Source organism: Pseudorasbora parva, chromosome 7, assembly GCF_024679245.1.
Source record: "Pseudorasbora parva isolate DD20220531a chromosome 7, ASM2467924v1, whole genome shotgun sequence".
Lineage (NCBI taxonomy): Eukaryota > Metazoa > Chordata > Actinopteri > Cypriniformes > Gobionidae > Pseudorasbora > Pseudorasbora parva.
The window spans coordinates 3,849,464-3,872,413 of NC_090178.1; the positions used below are offsets into that span (position 1 = coordinate 3,849,464).

At 38.8% G+C, this 22,950-nt stretch overlaps 1 protein-coding gene across 5 annotated transcripts in view; it reads right to left on the reverse strand.

Moving 5' to 3' along the window:
* znf385d (zinc finger protein 385D) overlaps window positions 1-22,950 on the reverse strand; it is a 154,517-nt gene that overhangs the window by 129,530 nt on the left and 2,037 nt on the right. For all 5 annotated transcript variants that reach the window (XR_010906362.1, XR_010906361.1, XM_067447795.1 and 2 more), the window contains exon 2: window positions 10,172-10,314. Coding sequence is in view for 3 of the 5 variants with exons in the window: in XM_067447795.1 (XP_067303896.1) it covers window positions 10,172-10,314 (143 nt within the window). In the remaining 2 variants the exon portion in view is untranslated. The remainder of the gene's footprint in view (window positions 1-10,171; window positions 10,315-22,950) is intronic.

The following is a 22,950-nucleotide window of genomic DNA, read 5'->3' on the forward strand; positions in this document are numbered from 1 at the left end:
CGACCTTGTTAAGTTCATAACATCATAACTTTTGAACAAAGATGAATAAAAAAAATCTGTTTTGTCATTTCTATTTGGATCAGTCCAAAGATCATATCATTCAAATTTGAACAAAATTGGACAAACTTTGAAGGAGGAGTAGAGGAAAAACTAAATACTGTACTTTTCAAAATGGCCGTTACTGTAATGGGCGGAGCCTTAATGTAAGACATAGACTGAGATCAATATAATGAGAGGATTCTATTGTACTAAGTTTCATTTTCCTACTACAAAGGGTTCAAAAGTTATAAGAGTTTCAATGTTGTATTTTTGAACTGGTGGTGGCGCTATGGAGTTGGTTGTAGATACTCCAAATTTGGTCCAATTATTTTTAATGAGCATCTTTACAAGTGTGCTAATTTTCATCATTTTCCTACTTATGGTTCATAGGGCTGCCATAGGAACCCAGTGGGGAGGAAGAATAATAATAATAATAATAATAATAATAAGAAAACTAACAATTACAATAGGGGCTACAGCCCTTCGGGCTTGGCCCCTAATAAATATAGCTGCAAGCAGCGATTGCGGGGCCAAGCCTAAGATGCGGCAGTAGCGCAATGCAGAGCCAGAAGGAAAAAAAAATGGCAGAAATAGAATGTACTTGAGTAACAGATAGGTTCAGAAGTATAGTTAGGATGAACTAAAAATTAACAGAAGTTCAGATGAACAAAATTATTAAAAACGCACTTATTTCTAATCCAAGAGGAAGAAAGATAAGTACAACACTTACTCTGATAATAAAGGAATCGAAATAACACATTGCACAACATTTTATAAAATTGCCCTCCACGGGATTCGAACCCTATATCTCTGGGTCCGGAGTCTGTCGCTTATCCTGTTGCGCCACTGGGGAGGCACTCTTTTACAAACCTGCAGAGGTCTGCTAACCAATTAGCATGCTAAGCTAACTAGCATAAAGACAAAAACACAGGCAAGGTCAACTTCAGAGACTGATTTCTCAGAAACGCTAGCGAATATCAAAAATCCGTTCAGTCATTTCTGTGCGGCTCGGTCTGAAGATCATCTGAGCCAATTTTGGACAGAATTGGACAGATTTTGAAGGAGGAGTAGCGAAAAAACTGTTTTCCATTAGTTTTAATATGGTGGACAGTCACATGTTTGGAAAATGACAAATGAGACATTGGCGGAATCTGCATAAACCAGGGAACAAAATGACATAAATTGCATCAAATTTGGACAAAGGTTTCAAAAGTTATAAATGTTTTAGCAAAAAATCTTATATCTCTGGAACACTAGGTGGCGCTATTCTGAAACTTGTCAGGTACGTTTGGGACATGCTATCGGTCACGCATACCAAATTTTGTGCAGATATGTCCAATATTTCAAAAGATATAGCAATTTATGACAGAATTCAAAATGGTGGTCACGTGGTTCATCCAATCCTGACATATCCGGTATCGCCAGATTCGGCATGACACGGGGAATCCAAAGACACCATGATTATGATTTTCTGACAAAGCGTTCAGAAGTTATGGGCAAAAATATCCTTTTTTCATATCTCATGACCCCTAGGTGGCGCTGTTCCCAACTTTGGCATGAACCCTCAGATCATGGGTCTGATGAAGCGTACCAATTTTCGTTTTGATTGGTCAAAGTTTGGCCGAGATACAGCCTCAGAACCAAATTTGGGTCGACCTTGTTAAGTTCATAACATCATAACTTTTGAACAAAGATGAATAAAAAAAATCTGTTTTGTCATTTCTATTTGGCTCAGTCCAAAGATCATTTCATTCAAATTTGAACAAAATTGGACAAACTTTGAAGGAGGAGTAGAGGAAAAACTAAATACTGTACTTTTCAAAATGGCCGTTACTGTAATGGGCGGAGCCTTAATGTAAGACATAGACTGAGATCACAATAATGAGAGGAATCTATTGTACTAAGTTTCATTTTCCTACTACAAAGGGTTCAAAAGTTATAGCAGTTTCAATGTTGTATTTTTGAACTGGTGGTGGCGCTATGGAGTTGGTTGTAGAAACTCCAAATTTGGTCCAATTATTTTTAATGAGCATCTTTACAAGTGTGCTAATTTTCATCATTTTCCTACTTATGGTTCATAGGGCTGCCATAGGAACCCAGTGGGGAGGAAGAATAATAATAATAATAATAAATATAGCTGCAAGCAGCGATTGCGGGGCCAAGCCTAAGATGCGGCAGTAGCGCAATGCAGAGCCAGAAGGAAAAAAAATGGCAGAAATAGAATTTACTTGAGTAATAGATAGGTTCAGAAGTATAGTTAGGATGAACTAAAAATTAACAGAAGTTCAGATGAACAAAATTATTAAAAACGCACTTATTTCTAATCCAAGAGGAAGAAAGATAAGTACAACACTTACTCTGATAATAAAGGAATCGAAATAACACATTGCACAACATTTTATAAAATTGCCCTCCACGGGATTCGAACCCTATATCTCTGGGTCCGGAGTCTGTCGCTTATCCTGTTGCGCCACTGGGGAGGCAGTCTTTTACAAACCTGCAGCGGTCTGCTAACCAATTAGCATGCTAAGCTAACTAGCATAAAGACAAAAACACAGACAAGGTCAACTTCAGAGACTGATTTCTCAGAAACGGTAGCGAATATCAAAAATCCGTTCAGTCATTTCTGTGCGGCTCGGTCTGAAGATCATCTGAGCCAATTTTGGACAGAATTGGACAGATTTTGAAGGAGGAGTAGCGAAAAAACTGTTTTCCATTAGTTTTAATATGGTGGACAGTCACATGTTTGGAAAATGACAAATGAGACATTGGCGGAATCTGCATAAACCAGGGAACAAAATGACATAAATTGCATCAAATTTGGACAAAGGTTTCAAAAGTTATAAATGTTTTAGCAAAAAATCTTATATCTCTGGAACACTAGGTGGCGCTATTCTGAAACTTCTCAGGTACGTTTGGGACATGCTATCGGTCAAGCATACGAGATTTTGTGCAGATATGTCCAATATTTCAAAAGACATAGCAGTTTATGACAAAATTCAAAATGGCGGTCACGTGGTTCATCCAATCCTGACATATCCGGTATCGCCAGATTCGGCATGACACGGGGAATCCAAAGACACCAGGATTATGATTTTCTGACAATGCGTTCAGAAGTTATGGGCAAAAATAGCCTTTTTTCATATCTCATGACCCCTAGGTGGCGCTGTTCCCAACTTTGGCATGGACCCTCAGATCATGGGTCTGATGAAGCATACCAATTTTCATTTCGATTGATCAAAGTTTGGCCGAGATACTGCCTCTGAACCAAATTTGGGTCGACCTTGTTAAGTTCATAACATCATAACTTTTGAACAAAAATGAATAAAAAAAATCTGTTTTGTCATTTCTATTTGGATCAGTCCAAAGATCATATCATTCAAATTTGAACAAAATTGGACAAACTTTGAAGGAGGAGTAGAGGAAAAACTAAATACTGTACTTTTCAAAATGGCCGTTACTGTAATGGGCGGAGCCTTAATGTAAGACATAGACTGAGATCAATATAATGAGAGGATTCTATTGTACTAAGTTTCATTTTCCTACTACAAAGGGTTCAAAAGTTATAAGAGTTTCAATGTTGTATTTTTGAACTGGTGGTGGCGCTATGGAGTTGGTTGTAGATACTCCAAATTTGGTCCAATTATTTTTAATGAGCATCTTTACAAGTGTGCTAATTTTCATCATTTTCCTACTTATGGTTCATAGGGCTGCCATAGGAACCCAGTGGGGAGGAAGAATAATAATAATAATAATAATAATAATAAGAAAACTAACAATTACAATAGGGGCTACAGCCCTTCGGGCTTGGCCCCTAATAATAAGAAAACGAACAATTACAATAGGGGCTACAGCCCTTCGGGCTTGGCCCCTAATAATAATAAGAAAACTAACAATTACAATAGGGGCTACAGCCCTTCGGGCTTGGCCCCTAATAATAAAGTATACTAACAATTCCAATAGGGGCTACAGCCCCTTCGGGGGCTTGGCCCCTAAAAATCAAACCCCTTAATGCTTGTAACTGGCTCGCCTTAGTTTTTTATACAATAAGAAATCCTCAAAAAAACGGGATTCACTTTTTCCAATAGTTTGTGTTCAAACTAACTGTAAGAATCTCAATGAGGGAGTGAAAATAAATTGTATCTATTTAACCACTGAATGAGATATAGTAACAATTAGTACATGGATGGAAATCCAAGACAGCATTGTGAATATCAAAGCTCAAAACTATAAGTAAACAAATAAACAGTAAATCAATTCCAAACCCAAAATACTAGTGATACACAAACAAAAAACAGTACCAAACTATTCGAAATGCCATAGAGGGAAAAGGATATACAGTCTGCAATGCAAGTCTCTTATATGAGTGTTGTAGAAGTGCCAGTCCCGGCAGGCAATGAAGATATACAATCCTAAATCCTAGATTAGGCACTGGCACAACACAGGTCAGAAGTAGGTATCAGTGCACTCAAGCCCCATAACAGTGTCCTCTGCGAGCTTCTCTGCAAACTTCCAAACACTATGAATTAACATTTTTATGGGTAGATAAAAATGTACATTTGAATAAGATTGTAAAGCATTAGATTCAATTCACTTAACTCTCAAACACAATGTGATTCCAGGCATTTTCACCCATGCTCCACTGCCATGCCTCTCCTCTGTGCTACTCGTAACCTTAGAACCACTTCCTCCATTTGTTGCCCTCTAGAGGACAGGATGAAAAATGTCACCAATGTACCAGGGTAACCGTTACATGCTACACAAAAAAAAAAACATGAAAGTACACACCATGGCTAAAGATGAGCACAAACCACATGCTTAACAAACAACCCTAAACAAATGGACAAAAGAGTGTATACTGCCCAAGCAAAACTAGATGCTCACACGAGACCAAGCGAATGCTCAAACTGTACACTCACAACGGGGAGAAACCATGGAGCTTTTAATGTCCGAAGCCTCAACCAAAACTAAATTAGAATGAAATTCCAGGATTCAAACACCACTATATAAATCCATGTAAAATCCCATACAAGCATACTGAATGTTTGCATATATTATGTTTAAATAAACTTACATATATAAATTCGACATATATTGTTTACATATATGGCATTAACATACAGCACCATATAAAAAGTAATCATATAAATAATTTTAATATATGTATATATAATAATTCTTCTATGGGTATTTCATACATGGTATAAACCTATATCTTCATATATCGTGAGAATGTATATATGTGCTGATAATGTATTGCTTTATATGAAACATATATGACATCACTACTCGGATATAGGGACATATATGTACATATATTACATTTCCGTATGGGTGTGTATGTGTGTGCGAGTGTATGTGTGTGCGAGTGTGAGTGTGTGTGTGTGTGTGTGTGTGTATGAGGTTGAGTGTGTGTATGCGTGTGCGAGTGTATGTGTGTGCGAGTGTGTGTGTGTGTGTGTGTGTGTGTGTGTGTGTGTGTGTGTGTGTGTGTGTGTGTGTGTGTGTGTGTGTGTGTGTGTGTGTGTGTGTGTGTGTGTGTGTGTGTGTGTGTGTGTGTGTGTGTGTGTGCGAGTGTGAGAGTGTGTGAGAGAGAGAGAGATAGAGAGATTACTGTGAGTTAATCTAGTATCAGATTACCGGCTCCAGAGGATGGCCAGTGCACAACTCATTATTGAAGGAAAAGTCTGTTAAATACAGATTAGAGATCCAGAGCAAATGTCAGCCTTGGCGACCATCGCTGCCTGTCTCTGAACCGCTATCAAGAGTGTGTGTGTGTGTGTGTGTGTGTGTGTGTGTGTGTGTGTGACTAAACTCTTCTGTGATGCACGATTGTGCCTCTCCGCTCCACATGCATGCATCTGTTACCAGCATGTTTGAAAAATCCCACACTCCACTTTCCAAACGCAGGTCCAGCCAGCTCAGCCGACTCTCCAGCCAAACCCCTCCCAGCGTCACGCCGTCTTAAGACAACACAGCCTGTCTGTTGTACTTCTCCTGACTTTAGCACATGCACCAATAATCCAAGAGGTTCCCATCTGTTGGTGGCACAATGTGTGAGCGCTGAAGAGTGCACAACATCAGCATCTTGCAAAAAAAATATTTCTCATCTTTGCAAAATGACAAAAAGCAATGCAGCAATGTGATCCCAGAGGATTGCTCGGAGAGAATAAAATGGAAATCGCATGGTTCAAGTGTCAACATTGTTAAAGAGAATTAAATGAGGCATGCAGCATCACTATATCATTTTTTAAAAAAATTTAGGGCTGCAACTAACAACTATTTTGATAATCGATTAGTTGGCCGATTAATCAGATAAAACATATTTTTTTACTCTTTTTTAAACACACTTTTCCCCATTCTGCCCAGTGCTGTCCTTCAAACAGACGTGTCAGCTGAGTGCTGAACACACACACAGCGAATATACCTTATTAAAAACGAATACAAAATAAATAAATGATAAATAAATAAAACAGTTATTCTATAGTAACCACAAATTAACAATAGTCTTGCTTCAATCCATAGCTTAACTATATGGTATTTGTGTGGTCACAGAAATTGTAATCAATTCAGTAAAAACATGGTTTTCCTATCTAACAGAACCTAAGGGTTGGGGAGAGCGGGGCACAACCTAATGCTTTTTGACTTTCTGAGTTTGTGTAAATCCACTTGGGGTTTAGAGTATTTATTTTTTCCCACATTAATTTCACACGTCTATTATAAGTATGTGGTTTTGTTTCATTAATACAGTGTATGCTTTTATCTTGATTTCCCCCAAAAGAATGGAAGTGAAATGTGACAACATGCCCCATAGGTGGATTACATGACCAAGCTTAAAATGTTACCTGATATGATCAAACAAATCTCCAAGACAAACTAAAATATTTCGTCATTAAAATACAATTATTAACTTTTTAAAATAATGGCATTTTCACAGCTATACAGCATAGTTAAAAACACAACAATAATGAATAATAATTTATCATGTTTTTTTCAAAAGGCATGTTTCAAGCGAACCAGGAAAGACCTCAATATCGATAAACCTACAACCAATCAGAGCAGCGGAGTAAGAGACGCATGTTGAGCGACACATAGTCGTCAACAGAACTCAACTGCACACACCCTGGCAGAAGAAGAAGAAGAAGAAGAAGAAGAAGAAGAAGAAGAAGAAGAAGAAGAAGAAGAAGAAGAAGAAGAAGAAGATGATGATGATGATGATGAAGATGATGAAGAAGATGATGAAGATGAAGAAGAAGATTGTAAATGATATTTGCAGGTGTTGTAAAAGATTTTCAGGATACATGGAGCACTTCCCAACACGATCATCATTTCTGAGAGAAATAGTAAAGGTGAATGCATATACGAACAAGTTTAGGATTAGAACAAATTCAACCCACGTGCTCTTTGATGATGTGGATGATTACGTTACTGTTAATCATCTGTCCATCATCATATAAAGCCCGACCTGACAATGTGATTGGTCCAACCAGCTCCTGTTCGAACATAGTCGCTCCACAAGGTTCAAATGACATCCAGGCTAGAATTTATCTGAAATAGAAAGCTTTTGCAACATTGTACCGTTCGAAAGTTTTGGGTCAGTAAGAACTTTTATTTATTTATTTGTTTTTGGGAAAGATCTTAAATAAATTAGTCAATTTATTCATCAAGGATGCATTCAATTGATCCAAAGTGACACTTAAGACATTTATATTGTTACAAAAGATTTCTATTTAAAATAAATTCTGTTCTTTTGAACTTTCTATTCAACAAAGAATCCTGAATAAAACGTTTTACATTGATAATAATCATGTTTCTTGAGCATCAGATCCTCACATGAGAATGATTAGTGAAGGATCATGTGACACTGAAGACTGGAGTAATGATGATAAATTCAGTTTTGATCACAGGAATAAATTACACTTTACTGTATATTCACATAGAAAACAGTTATTTTACATTGTAATAATATTTCACTATACTTCTGTTTTTGTTTTGTTTTGCTTTTTATAAAATAAATGCAGCCTTGGTGAGCATAACAAACGTATTATTTTCCATATGTATCTGCTTGCATATGATATCGCCAACCCGATCTAAAGGCAATTTGTACGTATTTTACGAGGTGGCTAATTCGTATGACCTCACTCGGATTGGTTGTGAGATAGCGTTGGATATCGCTAGTTTCTATTTATTTTTTCCTGTGTTTTGATCCGGAGATACTGCACCTGTTCGGAAGATGCGTAATGGTTAGTGCCATTACAAGTAAAAAGTAAAAATACGGAACCCGGAAAAACTGGTCAACAGCATAGACAAAGAGTTAAAGGGTTACTTCAGCGATTAGCATATGGCTTTGTATCAGTAGAAACCCTGGAGTATATTCAAATGATTGTGCTTTCCCCCCTCATATCTCCCTGAGACAAGAGATTTATGCATTTTATTTCTGGAAAAATTCCTCCTATGACGCAAATTGACGAAATTTGCATCATAGGAGGAATGTTTGGCCAAAAGCTAAAGACTACAGCCAGCAGAGGGAGCCATTTCCGCATGTTTTGAACCCGCGCATAGGGGATGGAGATCACACTCAGCTCGCAGGGAGAGCTCAGCTCGCAGCTGCAGCCACTCATTTAAACGGAGCTATGGTGAGCAATGTAAGTCTTATAACTTCTCTAATTAATTTCTATGAAAGTTAAGCTTGTAAAGGCATGAACTGAAACGCGCCGGACTGAACTCGTGTTGTGAATGTATGCCGCGAATGTAGTCGCGATTACCTCAGCTCTCATCACGAGAGCTCATCAGCTCATTTATCTCACTCCTGCAGTTAGTGCTCAGTGCTGTGACACTCGCGCGGTCACTCACTCATTATATTGAACAGACACGTTCAGTTTTTAATTGTAGTGTCTTCTCCAACTCAGTCACAGTGATCCAGTAGCGGTGGCTTTGGGAATGACCTCACAGGGCAGCGAAGCATTCTGGGAATTGTAGTCTTTCATCCCCATGAGTCAAAAATACATTTTCTATCTTTTCTCAGTCTAGAAGGCACCAAATTCAAAAATAATTTCACATTTCTACTACATTAATGACCCAGATTAAATACAGATTCATCTTCCCAGCGCTGAAGTACCCCTTTAAGCAAGGGTCTCCTATACGTTCCCCACTGGTATCTATGAGAAACTTTGTGAGAAAGTCCTTTGTGACTTTCCTTAAATAAATCAAGCCGATTTGTTTTATCTTCTTCTTTTAGCACCAATTATCCTTTGGAAGCCAGATATACATCTATCATCCAGCCGACTCAAATAAGATGATGATCTTCCGAAGTTCACAACCCCGGCTTATAACAACAACTGGCTGTGCATTTCCAGAACCACTCCACACTGAACAGTCCCAAAACACTCAGCACTCATGTGATAATGATCACAGGTGACACTCGTCAGACCACGGCGGGCGGCGCGTGTGAAACCACCGGCGCAAGAAGAGAGAAAACCTCATTAGCACCTCCAGACGGCTAGTGTGTGTTTGTGTGTGTGTGTGCTTGTTTTTGTGAAATATCAGGACACAAATGTGTATAATAACATGGTTATTACACAGGCATTACAGTAGAGGGTGAAATATGAGGAGATTACCCATGTCCCTATTTTTCAAAAGGCTTATAAATCATACAGGATGTTTTTTTGAGAAAGTAAAAATTCAGAATGTTTCCTGTAATGGGTAGGTTTAGGAGCAGAGGCAGTGTAAGGGGATACAAAAATACACTTTGGACAGTATAAAAACCATTATGCCTATGGAATATCCCCACATTTCACAAAAACAAACGAGTGTGTGTGTGTGTGGGCATGTTTTTGTGACATAAGAGGACACAAATGTTTTATAACGATATGGGTATGACATAGGTATTACAAGGAGAGGGTGACTTATGAGGACATTGGCCATGTCCCCACTTTTCAAAAGGCTTATAAATCATACAGGATGAGTTTTTTTAGAAAGTAAAAATGCAGAATGTTTCCTGTGATGGGTAGGTTTAGAGGCAGGGGCAGTGTAAGGGGATATAAAATACGGTTTGTACTGTTTAAAACCCTTACGCCTATGGAACGTCCCCATATGTCACAAAAACAAAAATGTGTGTGTGTGTGTGACTCACGCTGCTGAAGCTGGGAATGAGGCTGAGAGTAGAGCCGCTGTCCAGAGGAAAGGGGAGGAAGTGCTTCATGCCCAGAGAGGGCGGCACAGTGGGCAGAGGAGCTCGTAGCATTGCTGGCATCAGTCCGCTCGGACACGCATTACCTGAGGAGGACAGACAGAGACAGGAGTCACCAAACACTCGCTTATGAGATGATGCACATGTGCAACCACTGGAGAGAGAAATGGATTCATTATTAAAAGTATTTGTTTCCTTTAGCCGTTTATTTTAGAAGTGCTGACATCCCTCACATGATGTCCCAAATTATCCCTCCTCGTCATAAGGCAGCCTGTTTTATTTAGTTATGAGCTCTTTGGGAAGCCAAATGCACCAGATGAACCGCACAGCGCTCTCCTAAACTGATGTGCAAGTGAGTTGGCTATCAGTTGCACATCCTGGTGTTTTTACTCAAATGTCTAAACTAATAATAATATATATATTTTTAAATATACTGTCAGAAAAAAGGTACCTTTAAGGCACTAATACACTAATACACTCTTAAAGTACTGATATGAGCCTTTAAGGTAATAATACACACTCTTAAAGTACTGATATGAACCTTTAAGGTAATAATACACACTCTTAAAGTACTGATATGAGCCTTTAAGGTAATAATACACACTCTTAAAGTACTGATATGAGCCTTTAAGGTAATAATACACACTCTTAAAGTACTGATATGTACCTTTAAGGTACTAATACACACTCTTAAAGTACTGATATGAGCCTTTAAGGCACTAATACACACTCTTAAAGTACTGATATGTACCTTTAAGGTACTAATACACACTCTTAAAGTACTGATATGTACCTTTAAGGCACTAATACACACTCTTAAAGTACTGATATGAGCCTTTAAGGCACTAATACACACTCTTAAAGTACTGATATGAGCCTTTAAGGTAATAATACACACTCTTAAAGTACTGATATGAGCCTTTAAGGTAATAATACACACTCTTAAAGTACTGATATGAGCCTTTAAGGTAATAATACACACTCTTAAAGTACTGATATGAGCCTTTAAGGCACTAATACACACTCTTAAAGTACTGATATGAGCCTTTAAGGTAATAATACACACTCTTAAAGTACTGATATGAGCCTTTAAGGTAATAATACACACTCTTAAAGTACTGATATGAGCCTTTAAGGCACTAATACACACTCTTAAAGTACTGATATGAGCCTTTAAGGCACTAATACACACTCTTAAAGTACTGATATGAGCCTTTAAGGCACTAATACACACTCTTAAAGTACTGATATGAGCCTTTAAGGTAATAATACACACTCTTAAAGTACTGATATGAGCCTTTAAGGTAATAATACACACTCTTAAAGTACTGATATGAGCCTTTAAGGCACTAATACACACTCTTAAAGTACTGATATGAGCCTTTAAGGCATTAATACACACTCTTAAAGTACTGATATGTACCTTTAAGGCACTAATACACACTCTTAAAGTACTGATATGTACCTTTAAGGCACTAATACACACTCTTAAAGTACTGATATGTACCTTTAAGGCATTAATACACACTCTTAAAGTACTGATATGTACCTTTAAGGCACTAATACACACTCTTAAAGTACTGATATGAGCCTTTAAGGCACTAATACACACTCTTAAAGTACTGATATGTACCTTTAAGGCACTAATACACACTCTTAAAGTACTGATATGAGCCTTTAAGGTAATAATACACACTCTTAAAGTACTGATATGAGCCTTTAAGGTAATAATACACACTCTTAAAGTACTGATATGAGCCTTTAAGGCACTAATACACACTCTTAAAGTACTGACATGAACCTTTAAGGTACTAATACACACTCTTAAAGTACTGATATGTACCTTTAAGGCACTAATACACACTCTTAAAGTACTGATATGAGCCTTTAAGGCACTAATACACACTCTTAAAGTACTGATATGTACCTTTAGGGTACTAATACACACTCTTAAAGTACTAATATGTACCTTTAAGGTACTAATACACACTCTTAAAGTACTGATATGTACCTTTAAGGTACTAATACACACTCTTAAAGTACTAATATGTACCTTTAAGGTACTAATACACACTCTTAAAGTACGTTGAACTGTGCATGATAAGCAGTGGAAAAGTGAAAACCGAAGCAGCTTTTGGCTTAGGCCAATCCCAAAACTCTGACTGACTGATAGGAAAGTTGTTCTAGGACCAGATGATGTTGATGCACAAACACGGCCTGTTGCTGACCAATCACAGTCAGCACAGAATCATGAGTTCAGCTCAAGCATGATGATTCAGAGCATTTCTTTACCACACGCCGCGAATCTCTGAGGATCTGCACAGGACCGACGATGACAACACTATCTGCCATATCATTCACACTCCTGCTATTATAAATACCAAAACAAAATCTCGTCAATCCGAGAGTCTTGATTGGCTGTGATCTGTAATAGCAGAGACAAACACTAGTCAAAGTCGGAGAGACAGAAACCAGTGGCGGAAAACAAAAGTTAATGGCTTGTTTTATTACAGAACGAGTGTTTGTGTGGGTGGCGTCAGATTTTTAAAGCACATCCCGTTAATGCACCAGAAAAAGAAACAGAGTTCTGCATCCAAACAGAGACACAAGCCAGAGAAGAAAGACAAAAAGTGCTGCAGAAATGTGATGCCAAAGACAAACGGACCACTCAGGGTTTGCTTTACGTGTTGCGTTGCATCAATTTTGTCTCAGATGTTTCTACTTAAAAGACAAAATCAGACTTTTCTTAACAGGTCAAAGGTCCAACAAGGAGTGAAACTTCTTGTTTAATCCTGGCAGATATGAGCACATTCTTTAGATGTTTTGTGAAACCCTAGAGGAAACTCAAGAGGTTTTTGTCTCAGGAGAAGCATCCAGGAGAATGAAGACATCTTGAGATATTAATGAGATCTTGTCTGCAATAAAGAAATAGCTTAGTTTAAAATGTTACTCTAGAGATGAGATTACCCAGGTCTTTTTCTCAGAGAAAGTGTCCATTTGACCTCTTCGTCTGAGAAACAACTGTGATATTAAGATTTAACGTGCAGGTTTAGCTGTTATCTCAAATAAAACCTATTAACAAACAAAACAAAAGACTAATAAATGTCTATGATAAATTCTAAGGAGTTCATAAGAATGTCAAATTCTTGAAATATGTTTTAGTTCTCAAATAGCTTTAATAGGAATCAAATGAATTTGATTTTATGGCGGATTTTGCAATATTCATTAAAATGCCTGTTTTGCTATTTTAAATGCTCCTGGGCTTAGGTATGATGCACATATTTAAGATTTTTAATAAAGTAAATCACATATAGATATGTATTTTACTTGGCTACTGTATGGGCTCATTTACTAAATATTCTAGATTTTAATATGGCATAGCTGATAGAAAACTGATGAGAAAAATATTCTTTTGTGTAAATATAATTTAATTTCCCAGACAGGCAACTGTTAGTGTTTCTCTTCTAGATCACAGAGCTTTACACACAACCCTATCAGAGCTGAATAGGCATATTTGATGAGCGGTCATGTTATACATGTCATGGATACTGTAAAAACGTATGATTTTCATGCTAGAAGACTATAAAAATGCTTCAAAACAGTTCATTGGTAAACTGAAAGTTTCCATACTATATACGGTGAATAACTGTAATAGATCTAACCCAGATATTGATATTTCAATAGGTTGGTAATTTAACATTATTTCAGTTCATGAAATAAGTTTTTGTTACTATAAATGTAACTTAAATGTTACATTTACATTTACAGCTAAAATGTTGCTACCGTTTTGTTGGGGATATTACTGCTGGGATATCACTTAATTGCCAGTGCATTGACTAATTTATTCATTAACATTATTAATGGGATTGGATGTAAAACTTACCACTTCAGAATCAGATGCAATTAATAACTTATTTCTAATTTGATTGATTTATTGATTGATTTATTGTTTTAGAAATTAATGAGGGATTATGTCAAAAATGTCACCAAAATTAATACAAATGCTCACAAAATTCAAAATATTGTTGCAGAAAGTTGATGTATGAGATATGGATTTATAATGTGATATAATAAAGCAATATCACAAGAGCAAGAGAGCTGTTTTCACAAATTTGAGCATGACTGCAAACATGATGTTGCTTTAACAATCATTCAATAGTTTTTTACATTATTTATGCCTTTGTAATTTACAAATTCAGATGCATATTCTGTACCACCTCTGTTGTGAAAAGATGAATTTCGTTGTTAATGATTTCATTTGATTGTAAAAGCTCTGTATAGTGTCTTATTCTAATTATATTTATTATAAGTTTTAAGTCATTTCTCAGGTGGTAATGTAGATCTCTATGAACTTAAGGAGTGTTGGTTTGGTCTTGGTCTTGACTCGGTCTCATCCTGCCTTGAGCTTGTTTTGGTCTTTTCTTCGTCTCAACCTATCAAAGTCTTGGTCTTGGTCTCAACCGCTCAAAGTCTTGATCTTGTCTTAGTCTCAACCCCCTCAAACTCTTGGTCTCAACCCCTCAAAGTCTTGATCTTGGTCTCAAACACTCAAAGTCCTGGTTTTGTCTTGGTCTCAACTCCCTCAAACTCTTGGTCTCAACCCCTCAAAGTCTTGATCTTGGTCTCAAACACTCAAAGACCTGGTTTTGTCTTGGTCTCAACTCCCTCAAACTCTTGGTCTCAACCCCTCAAAGTCTTGGTCTTGTCTTGATCTCAACCCCTCAAAGTCTTGATCTTGGTCTCAAACCCTCAAACTCTTGGTCTCGGTCTCAACCCCTCAAAGTCTTGGTCTTGTCTTGGTCTTAACCCCTCAAACTCTTGGTCTTGGTCTCAACCCCTCAAAGTCTTGGTCTTGGTCTCAACCCCTCAAAGTCTTGGTCTTGGTCTCAACCCCTCAAAGTCTTGATCTTGGTCTTAACCCCTCAAAGTCTTGGTCTTGTCTTGTTCTTAACCCCTCAAAGTCTTGGTCTTGTCTTGGTCTCAACCCCTCAGACTCTTGGTCTTGGTCTCAACCCCTTACAGTCTAGGATTAGATCGTCTTTGCTACAACAATACACAAAAATAACACTGATAAGTGGGGAACGCAAAGCTAAGTGAACCATGCTAACCGTTGAACCATTGACCCCATTCTGTATTAGCCTGAGAGGTTGTTTCTGCGCTCAGAGCGAGGTGGTCTCCATAGACAAGAAGGTGCTGAAAATACAGCTCACCCAAAGCAGCACAAAGACTGACTGCAGGGCAGAGAAGATTGGACATTTTCCACATTACTGTTCTTTGAAACGGAAAACAGAGCCGTAAAAGACTCGCTCACGCTGCAGGCACGGTGTCAAAAAGCCTCGTAACAATCAAAATGTTCTCATCAACTTAATAAGTCGTGTTCCCTTAAACCAGAGTGACATGCTGCCAGCATTGATGTTTTGCTTGTTTGCCTTTTTTTTCCCCCAGAAAAAGGCTTTCTGAATGTTGTTGCATCACACTCACACAACAATCAAACCTCATAAAGCTTTTCAAAGCCCAGAGGAGATAAAACCCAGATGTTTCGCTCTCAAGATGGTTAGCGTTGGGAGAGCGGCGAGCGGCCGGTCACAGTTCCTGCTGTCACTCAGGCTGCGGTTTTGCTTGCATATTTAATTCTGTTTTCTTGTTCAGCGTCTGGCTCCGTGACAGCATTCCTTTAGCCTGATGTCGTTTGACATGTCAGAGTCGAGTCGACCGCCATGGAGGCCTAAGATTGACATGCTTTGTCAAGGGAGAACAAGGACGTGCTTCCACTTGCACAAAGGCATGCGCCACAACAATGTAGGGCTGCAACAAGGGCATGTGTTTTTTTTTTAATTCTCTTGTTTAGTCTCGTCTCCTCCCCACCGACCAGAGGGATTAGTAACATTTTGTTTCGTAATCCATGTCAATCTGGTGCTGAGATTTCAAAACTCCCACAGGAAAGAAAAAACACAGATGAGGTTCGTTATTTGAGACACAAGCGCACATGTAACTCTATGTGATGTCAGCTTTGTGACTTTTCTATCTCGGTGATTTCTCCTAGACTACAGCGAGATCAAATGAGATACAAATATTAATCTCAGACGTGCATTCTACTCTAGTATCAACACAACACATGCGTCGTGAACGCTCGTTGGAGAATAATGTTTTGTAAATAAAGTGGTAAATTATGTTTATTTGCACAAACAAAGCACTCGCATCACTTCATTAAATTTGAGTTGAACCACTGGAGTCACGTAGATTACTTTAAGGAGGTCTTTACTACCTTTCTGGGGCTTGAAAGTGGTAGTTACGTAGCCTGTCAATGAAGGGACAGAGAGCTCTCAGATTTCATCAGAAAGATCTTCATTTGTGTTCTGAAGATGAACAAAAGTCTTATGGGTTTGGAACGACATGAGGGTGAGTAACGAATGACAGAATTTGCATTTTTGGGTGAACTAACCGTTTAACGCGGTCATGAACTGCGAAATCATACTATACGATATCCTCTAAGTTTAAGAACCGAAAACGTTGAAAAACAGCTTTTATTGAAACCAAGCCCAGAGAACGACTCGTTGTGGAATGAGCCAGTAATAGATGATGAAAGACTGCCTCTACAGAAGAAGATCAACGCCTACTTCATCATCGCAACTTTAGCCCCGCCCACTGGAGTGTTAGTGAGATGACGAGGAGTGTGTGAGTGTGTGTGTGTGTGTGTGAGAGAGAGAGAGAAAGAGAGAGAGAGAGAGAGTGTAAGAGAGAGTGTGTGAGTGTAAGAGAGAGAGAGAGAGAGAGAGAGAGAGAGAGAGAGAGAGTGTGTGTGTGTGTGTGTGTGTGTGTGTGTGTGTGTGTGTGTGTGTGTGTGTGTGTGTGTGTGTGTGTGTGTGTGACACTGGTATTACAGGAGAGGGTGAAATATGAGGACATTACCCATGTCCCCATGTGTGGACGGGTAGGTTTAGGGGCATGGGCAGTGTAGGGGGATAGAAAATATGCTTTGTACAGTATAAATTCCATTACACAAACGCAATCAAACCTGTATGTCTGTGTGTGTGTGTACGCGCATACACGCGCATGTGTGTGTGTGCCAGTGAAACTACCAGCAGGAGTGTCTCCATATCTCTGTTCAGATGTGCACATCATCTTAAAACACGCTCGCTGCTCGGAGCGGTGCTGACAGAGAGAAAAAATGATGTCTGGAGGACAAATATGGCACGTAAATAATTAATCCCATCCGCTCTCTGTCACTCCGAGGATTCTCCGAGACTTGATCCAGTCTGCTTTATCTCTTTGTCCCTTGATATAAAAACACACACACGCCTGCACTCGAAGCACACACTGCACGAGGCAGAGAGCCCTCTCCTGTCAGACTGTCATTCAAAACCTATGAGTCCTACGAGTGTGTAATATAAAGAAGTTTAGATAAATACATCATTTATTTTGCTTCAGTTGGAAAACAAGCATTATTTATTATTTATTGCATTATTTACAGCAATGCACTTACACAGGGAGTCTCCGGGGCATTGCACCATGATAAGCGTTAAAATATTGCATAAAAAGTATAGCTCCAGGACTAGCAAAACAAACTCTACTCTATAACAACTCTAAAGGCACGTTCACACCAAGGACAATAACTGTAACAAAAGACATAGTCCTAAAAATCATATAAAAATGAGCAAAGTCCACACCCCAAGTATAACGGCACAGAGAAACAACATCGTTGGCATTGACAGCCAATCACGATCCATCCTGCTTTAACGAGATCCAGCATTTAAAGGCTCAATATGTAGTTGTTCGCCGCTAGTGGTCGCTTATTCAAAGTAAAGACGAGGCTTGATGACGCCTAGATCTGGAAGTGGAAGAAGAATTAAAGCTTGGCCAAATCTAGTCTTCATCAAGCCTCGTCTTTGCTTGATGTGTGTGTGTGTGTGGTAACGCAGCGCTGTTTTTTCATATCACACTCATAGGGCCCTATCTTGCACCCAGCGCAATTGACTTTGTACACCGACGCATGTCATTCCTATTTTGCACCCGTGCAAAGCGCGCTTTTCCCTCCACAGAAGCACGTCGCTAAACTAGTGAATGAACTTGCGCTCTCTGGGCGGTTCAGCGCAAAAAAGGAGGCGTGTTCCGGCGCAAACAATCCCTGGTGCTATTTTGCTGTTCCATTAAACAATTGCGCCACTGACCAGAAAAAACCTGGTCTAAAGTCAGCGGCGCGTTGCGCGTTGTTCATTATGCTATTTTAAGGGCGCATGCTTGACCATAATGTATAGCGTGCACAACGCGCATACACTTTGCTCATGTAATCTACACAGATGCAACAGTTATTTTTGCAAATCATAAATTGTTACATAAATTGTTACACAAAATAACACATTGTGGTGTGCCACGAAGATGTGAAAAAATAGGCATACATCTAGCTTACAAATTATTCAGGCTTATTTTAGTAATTAAGGATCAGACCTGTTTGCCCAATAGTGGCAAGACATATATGTATATAAGGACATCTGACAAATTGGTTTGTCCGTCAAGAACCAGGAAAAAAAATCGCAACTTCTCTGTCTTTCACTGCTCTTACAAGAACATCAGTCTCGTCGGCTGTGAACCGCTCCTGGTGTGCGCCTGGTAAATACGCCATAATAATAGCAATCCATAATGGAAATTGCGCAGCTGCTTTTAAAGGGAATGTTGGATGACGCTCTGATTGATTTATTCACGTTACGCCCAAACCACACCTATGAATAATGAAGCTACCTCAGACCAACCCATTTTAGATTTGCGCCGGACGAAAGAGCCATTTATCCCGCCGGGAAAATAGCAACAGCGCCGAGACCCGCCCACAAAGTTACTTGCGCTTCGCGCTTTGACACTTGCGTTTCAGATCGTTAAAATAGGGCCCTGAGTGTGTTAAAGTGATGTTATAATGCTGCTCTGTGCGTTGGCTCGGCGCTGCTATGAGACACTTGTTCACACTGCAGTGAGCGAGATCATATTAGGCGGTAAAACATAGTACTCTGTGCGGTAAATCAACACCACCAAATTTAAACAATAAGACTAACTGTGTTGAGCTGGAGAACAATCATTAGTTTCTGTCCATCAATGATCCAAACAGAGTCTAATAAAACACATCAGATATTAAAGCGGCTTTGGCGTTTCCATGGTTTCTACTAAATAAAACAATTATTTCAACTACTGTTGTGACATTAATGCTAACCCCTAGTGATTTTTGCACAACACACAAAAGAATACCAGAAAGCAATGGTTTAGCTGGTTAGCATGCTTAGTAAGCCCCTGCTGGTAGATGTTATAACTACACCATTATACTGCCAGAAACAATCTTTATGGCTAAAAATAGCTGTGCATATATAAAATAGAAAAATACTTACAAACAAACATACATAAGCTTTTTTAATTCCACCTTTTTTTAAACTCCCATTGTCCTCTCAAAAGAATGTAGTAAAAGATTTACTAGGGATTCCCCAAATATGTTTTGTAATAGTGAAGATAAAAATGACAAAATGCCTTTTTTAAGATAGACAGAAAGACAGTACATTTTGTAAATTAAATGGTTTACAATTATTGATGCAGACATGTTCTTTCCCTTTAAAAGTCATCAGTGAAAACAAAACAAAAATAGCACCGCGTTGATAACTGATTAACATAATAATAACATTTGATTACAGCACATCTTTCTCTCAAAACCACTAGACGCTCTGGATACTGCTTCAGCTATTACAGACCCCTTAATGTTAACAGAAAAGTCCACCCACAGGAATTATGTCGATAACCAGACATTCATCTAGACGAATAGTCCCACAGCTAAACGGATGACTGAGACAACTAAACTGCTCGAAATATATCAACACAAACACAAGCTCAACGCTTCTGCTTTGAATCCCTCAGGAATGCCACACACTGGAAGCGCATCGCAGTAAACATCATTTTTGTTTGTTTTGACAAACTGAGGGATGAGTCAATATTTTATGCCACAGATGTTGCTCATAAAGCTTAAGTTGTTTTGCACATTCCATTAAGGCCCAGTTGTGGTACTGTGCACCAGGTTGAGTATGATTGATAATTAATTCTGAAGATTAAAAATGATGATATTAAAGTTTAAAATATATACACACACATACACATGACCTGTGTATTTAATGCGAGATTGTAGTTAAACTCAGCAAGCAGTGGTCAGGAAACACTAGCCATGTGCTCTGCAATCTGAGGTTAGAAACCAAATAAATAAATATCTGGGGTTGACCACACTGCAGTCTCTGCTGTCATCACCCACACACTAACCAGATTTAAAATGCTCCCTACATAGGGAGGTCACTAGGTTTTGTATCCAAACCCGTGTCTACACCGGACACAATAGTCGACTTGAGGCGGTCTACTGCACCAAAGCTGCAGGACCAGAAGCGTCAAGTTGCCTTCAGTCAGAAGCTATTCAAATGCAAAGCAAATACAATTCACTATTTGTAAATAAAGAATAATTAAAAGAAAAAATGGCTGTGCAATCTAGAACGTCAAATATATAAACAGGGTCTCCGTGTGAAAGGGAGGAATCCGGCTCTTCCAGTGTTGATTATAACGGGAGTGATTTATTTGGGAAGTGTGCAGTGTTGCCAATGGTGTTGCCATTTGCCAATCACCAGTGTTGCCAAATGGGCTACTTTTAAATTGTTCCTGCGTGTTAAAAAACATTCTTCGGGGTGATTTCCATCACCGTAAGTACGATTTTAGCGGTCCAACACCCGCAAAACACCCTCCAGACATACAAATTCAGTGCAGAATTTGGCCACCTGATGAAGAAAATCCAACCTCTCCTCCAAAAAAATATGACTGTATAAGTCGTTTTTCAAGCACCTTATTACGACCTATATTTACGTTTTTAAGTCATGCACCCTCTAGCTGGCGTAAAAATAATGACAGTGTCGCGTTACGTCTGACGTCATGAAATGACGTATGACTATCGTTACCAATCAAAATGCGTGTTCATTTTAATGCAATGTGTGGACTTTTTACCACCATTTGTCCTTTTTCCATTTAGCAAAAATATTGTTTTTAATTTACAACTACACCCACCCACCCCATCCCTAAACCTACCCAGTGATTTATAGTGCATACACACTTTATGAGCACATGTGTGTTCCCTGGGATCAAACTCACGATCGCATGATCACATGATCACATGTTGTTGTTGTATAGTGCAATGCTTTACCAATTGAGCTATGCAAAACCTGAAATATTAAGCAGATAAAAGGGAAAAATGCCTTTAAATGAAAGTGTCCTGCTGTCAAATGGAGGAAACCTTTAGAAAACGCTCCTGGGCGTCGTACTTAATTAATTAGAATATTATCGATTGGGGCGCAACTTTAGTAAACGCTCATATGGGTCGTATTTCAAGGAAGTGACAAACGACCTATATAGGCGTATTAGTTGGAGGACATGTTGAGAAAATCGGGACCCACTTTATATTAGGTGACCTTAACTATATGTACTAACATTGTAATTAATCATTTGATACAATGCACTTATTGTGTACTTACATGTTTTTACATTGCACTTATATTTGAAAAAATACCTGCATGTAATTACGTCTGTAATTAATTTCTGTAGTTACATTTGTGATTACACAGTTGGCACTTCCCTTACACCGTTACCCTACCCTTTAACTGACCCACACCTCACCTGTCCCTATACCGTATCCCACCTCAATATCAGCAAAAGTGTTTTGCGATACAATTTGAACACAGTAAGTATACATTGTACTTATTTTTTTGATGTAAATACATAGTACTTAAGGACACCTAATATAAAGTGGGGCCAAAAAATTTTTTGGGCTACTTTTGACTGGCCATTAGACTACTTTTGTTACACAGACCTAGTCTCGCATAGCCAGACTGGCAGCAGAAGGTCTGGAGTCTATCGCAGCTTTCATTGTTTGAGGACCACCCGAAAGGACGTTTGACTGTCATGTAACGCAACCAATCACAGTTCGTTTGGTTCTAGCACAGATCTGGCAACCCTAGCCAACATATATCACAGCCGAGCGGCAACCTCCCGCAGTCTTGAAGCCAATACGGAAGTAATGTAAACTGCAATTCCTTGACTGGACACTAGGGACCGGCTCCAGAAGGAGCAGAATCTCATTGAGCCTCATGTTAAAATGCCCAACTTTACAGCAGAAAAAAAACATGTTTACAGTCTGGGACAAATTGTGGTTTTGGCCTATATGGCTAATCTTAGCCTTCATGACGACTGTGAGGGGGTGATTTTTTTTTATAACTCATTCGTTTACATTATATAAAGCCTTAAAGTTCTGCATAATTAAGGGCGTGGTTACTTTGATTGACAGGTGGATAGCCATTTATCCGCTGTCTATAGTCATTTAGTCATCTAAGCCCCGCCCACATCCCGCCTTTTTGCCCATTTTCTGTTATCCGGGCGTGACACGCGATGACTACACCCAGCGCACCCCTATACTTTACGCTTCAGAACGGCTTATCGGAATCCTATGGGTGACGTCACGGACACTACCATATTTTTTTACAGTCTATGTCTAGACATGGGGGTCCGAAATGCCCCCTACACCCTTAAATAGGGCATGCTTTATAGCAGGGGCGTTTCCTCTGAGGAGGCAAGGGAGGCAGTGCCTCCTCAAAAAACTGAAAAAATAATCGATATTACAAAAATAAAACATTGCAAATATTACAAAATGTGACAAAAGCCACTAGTTTTCA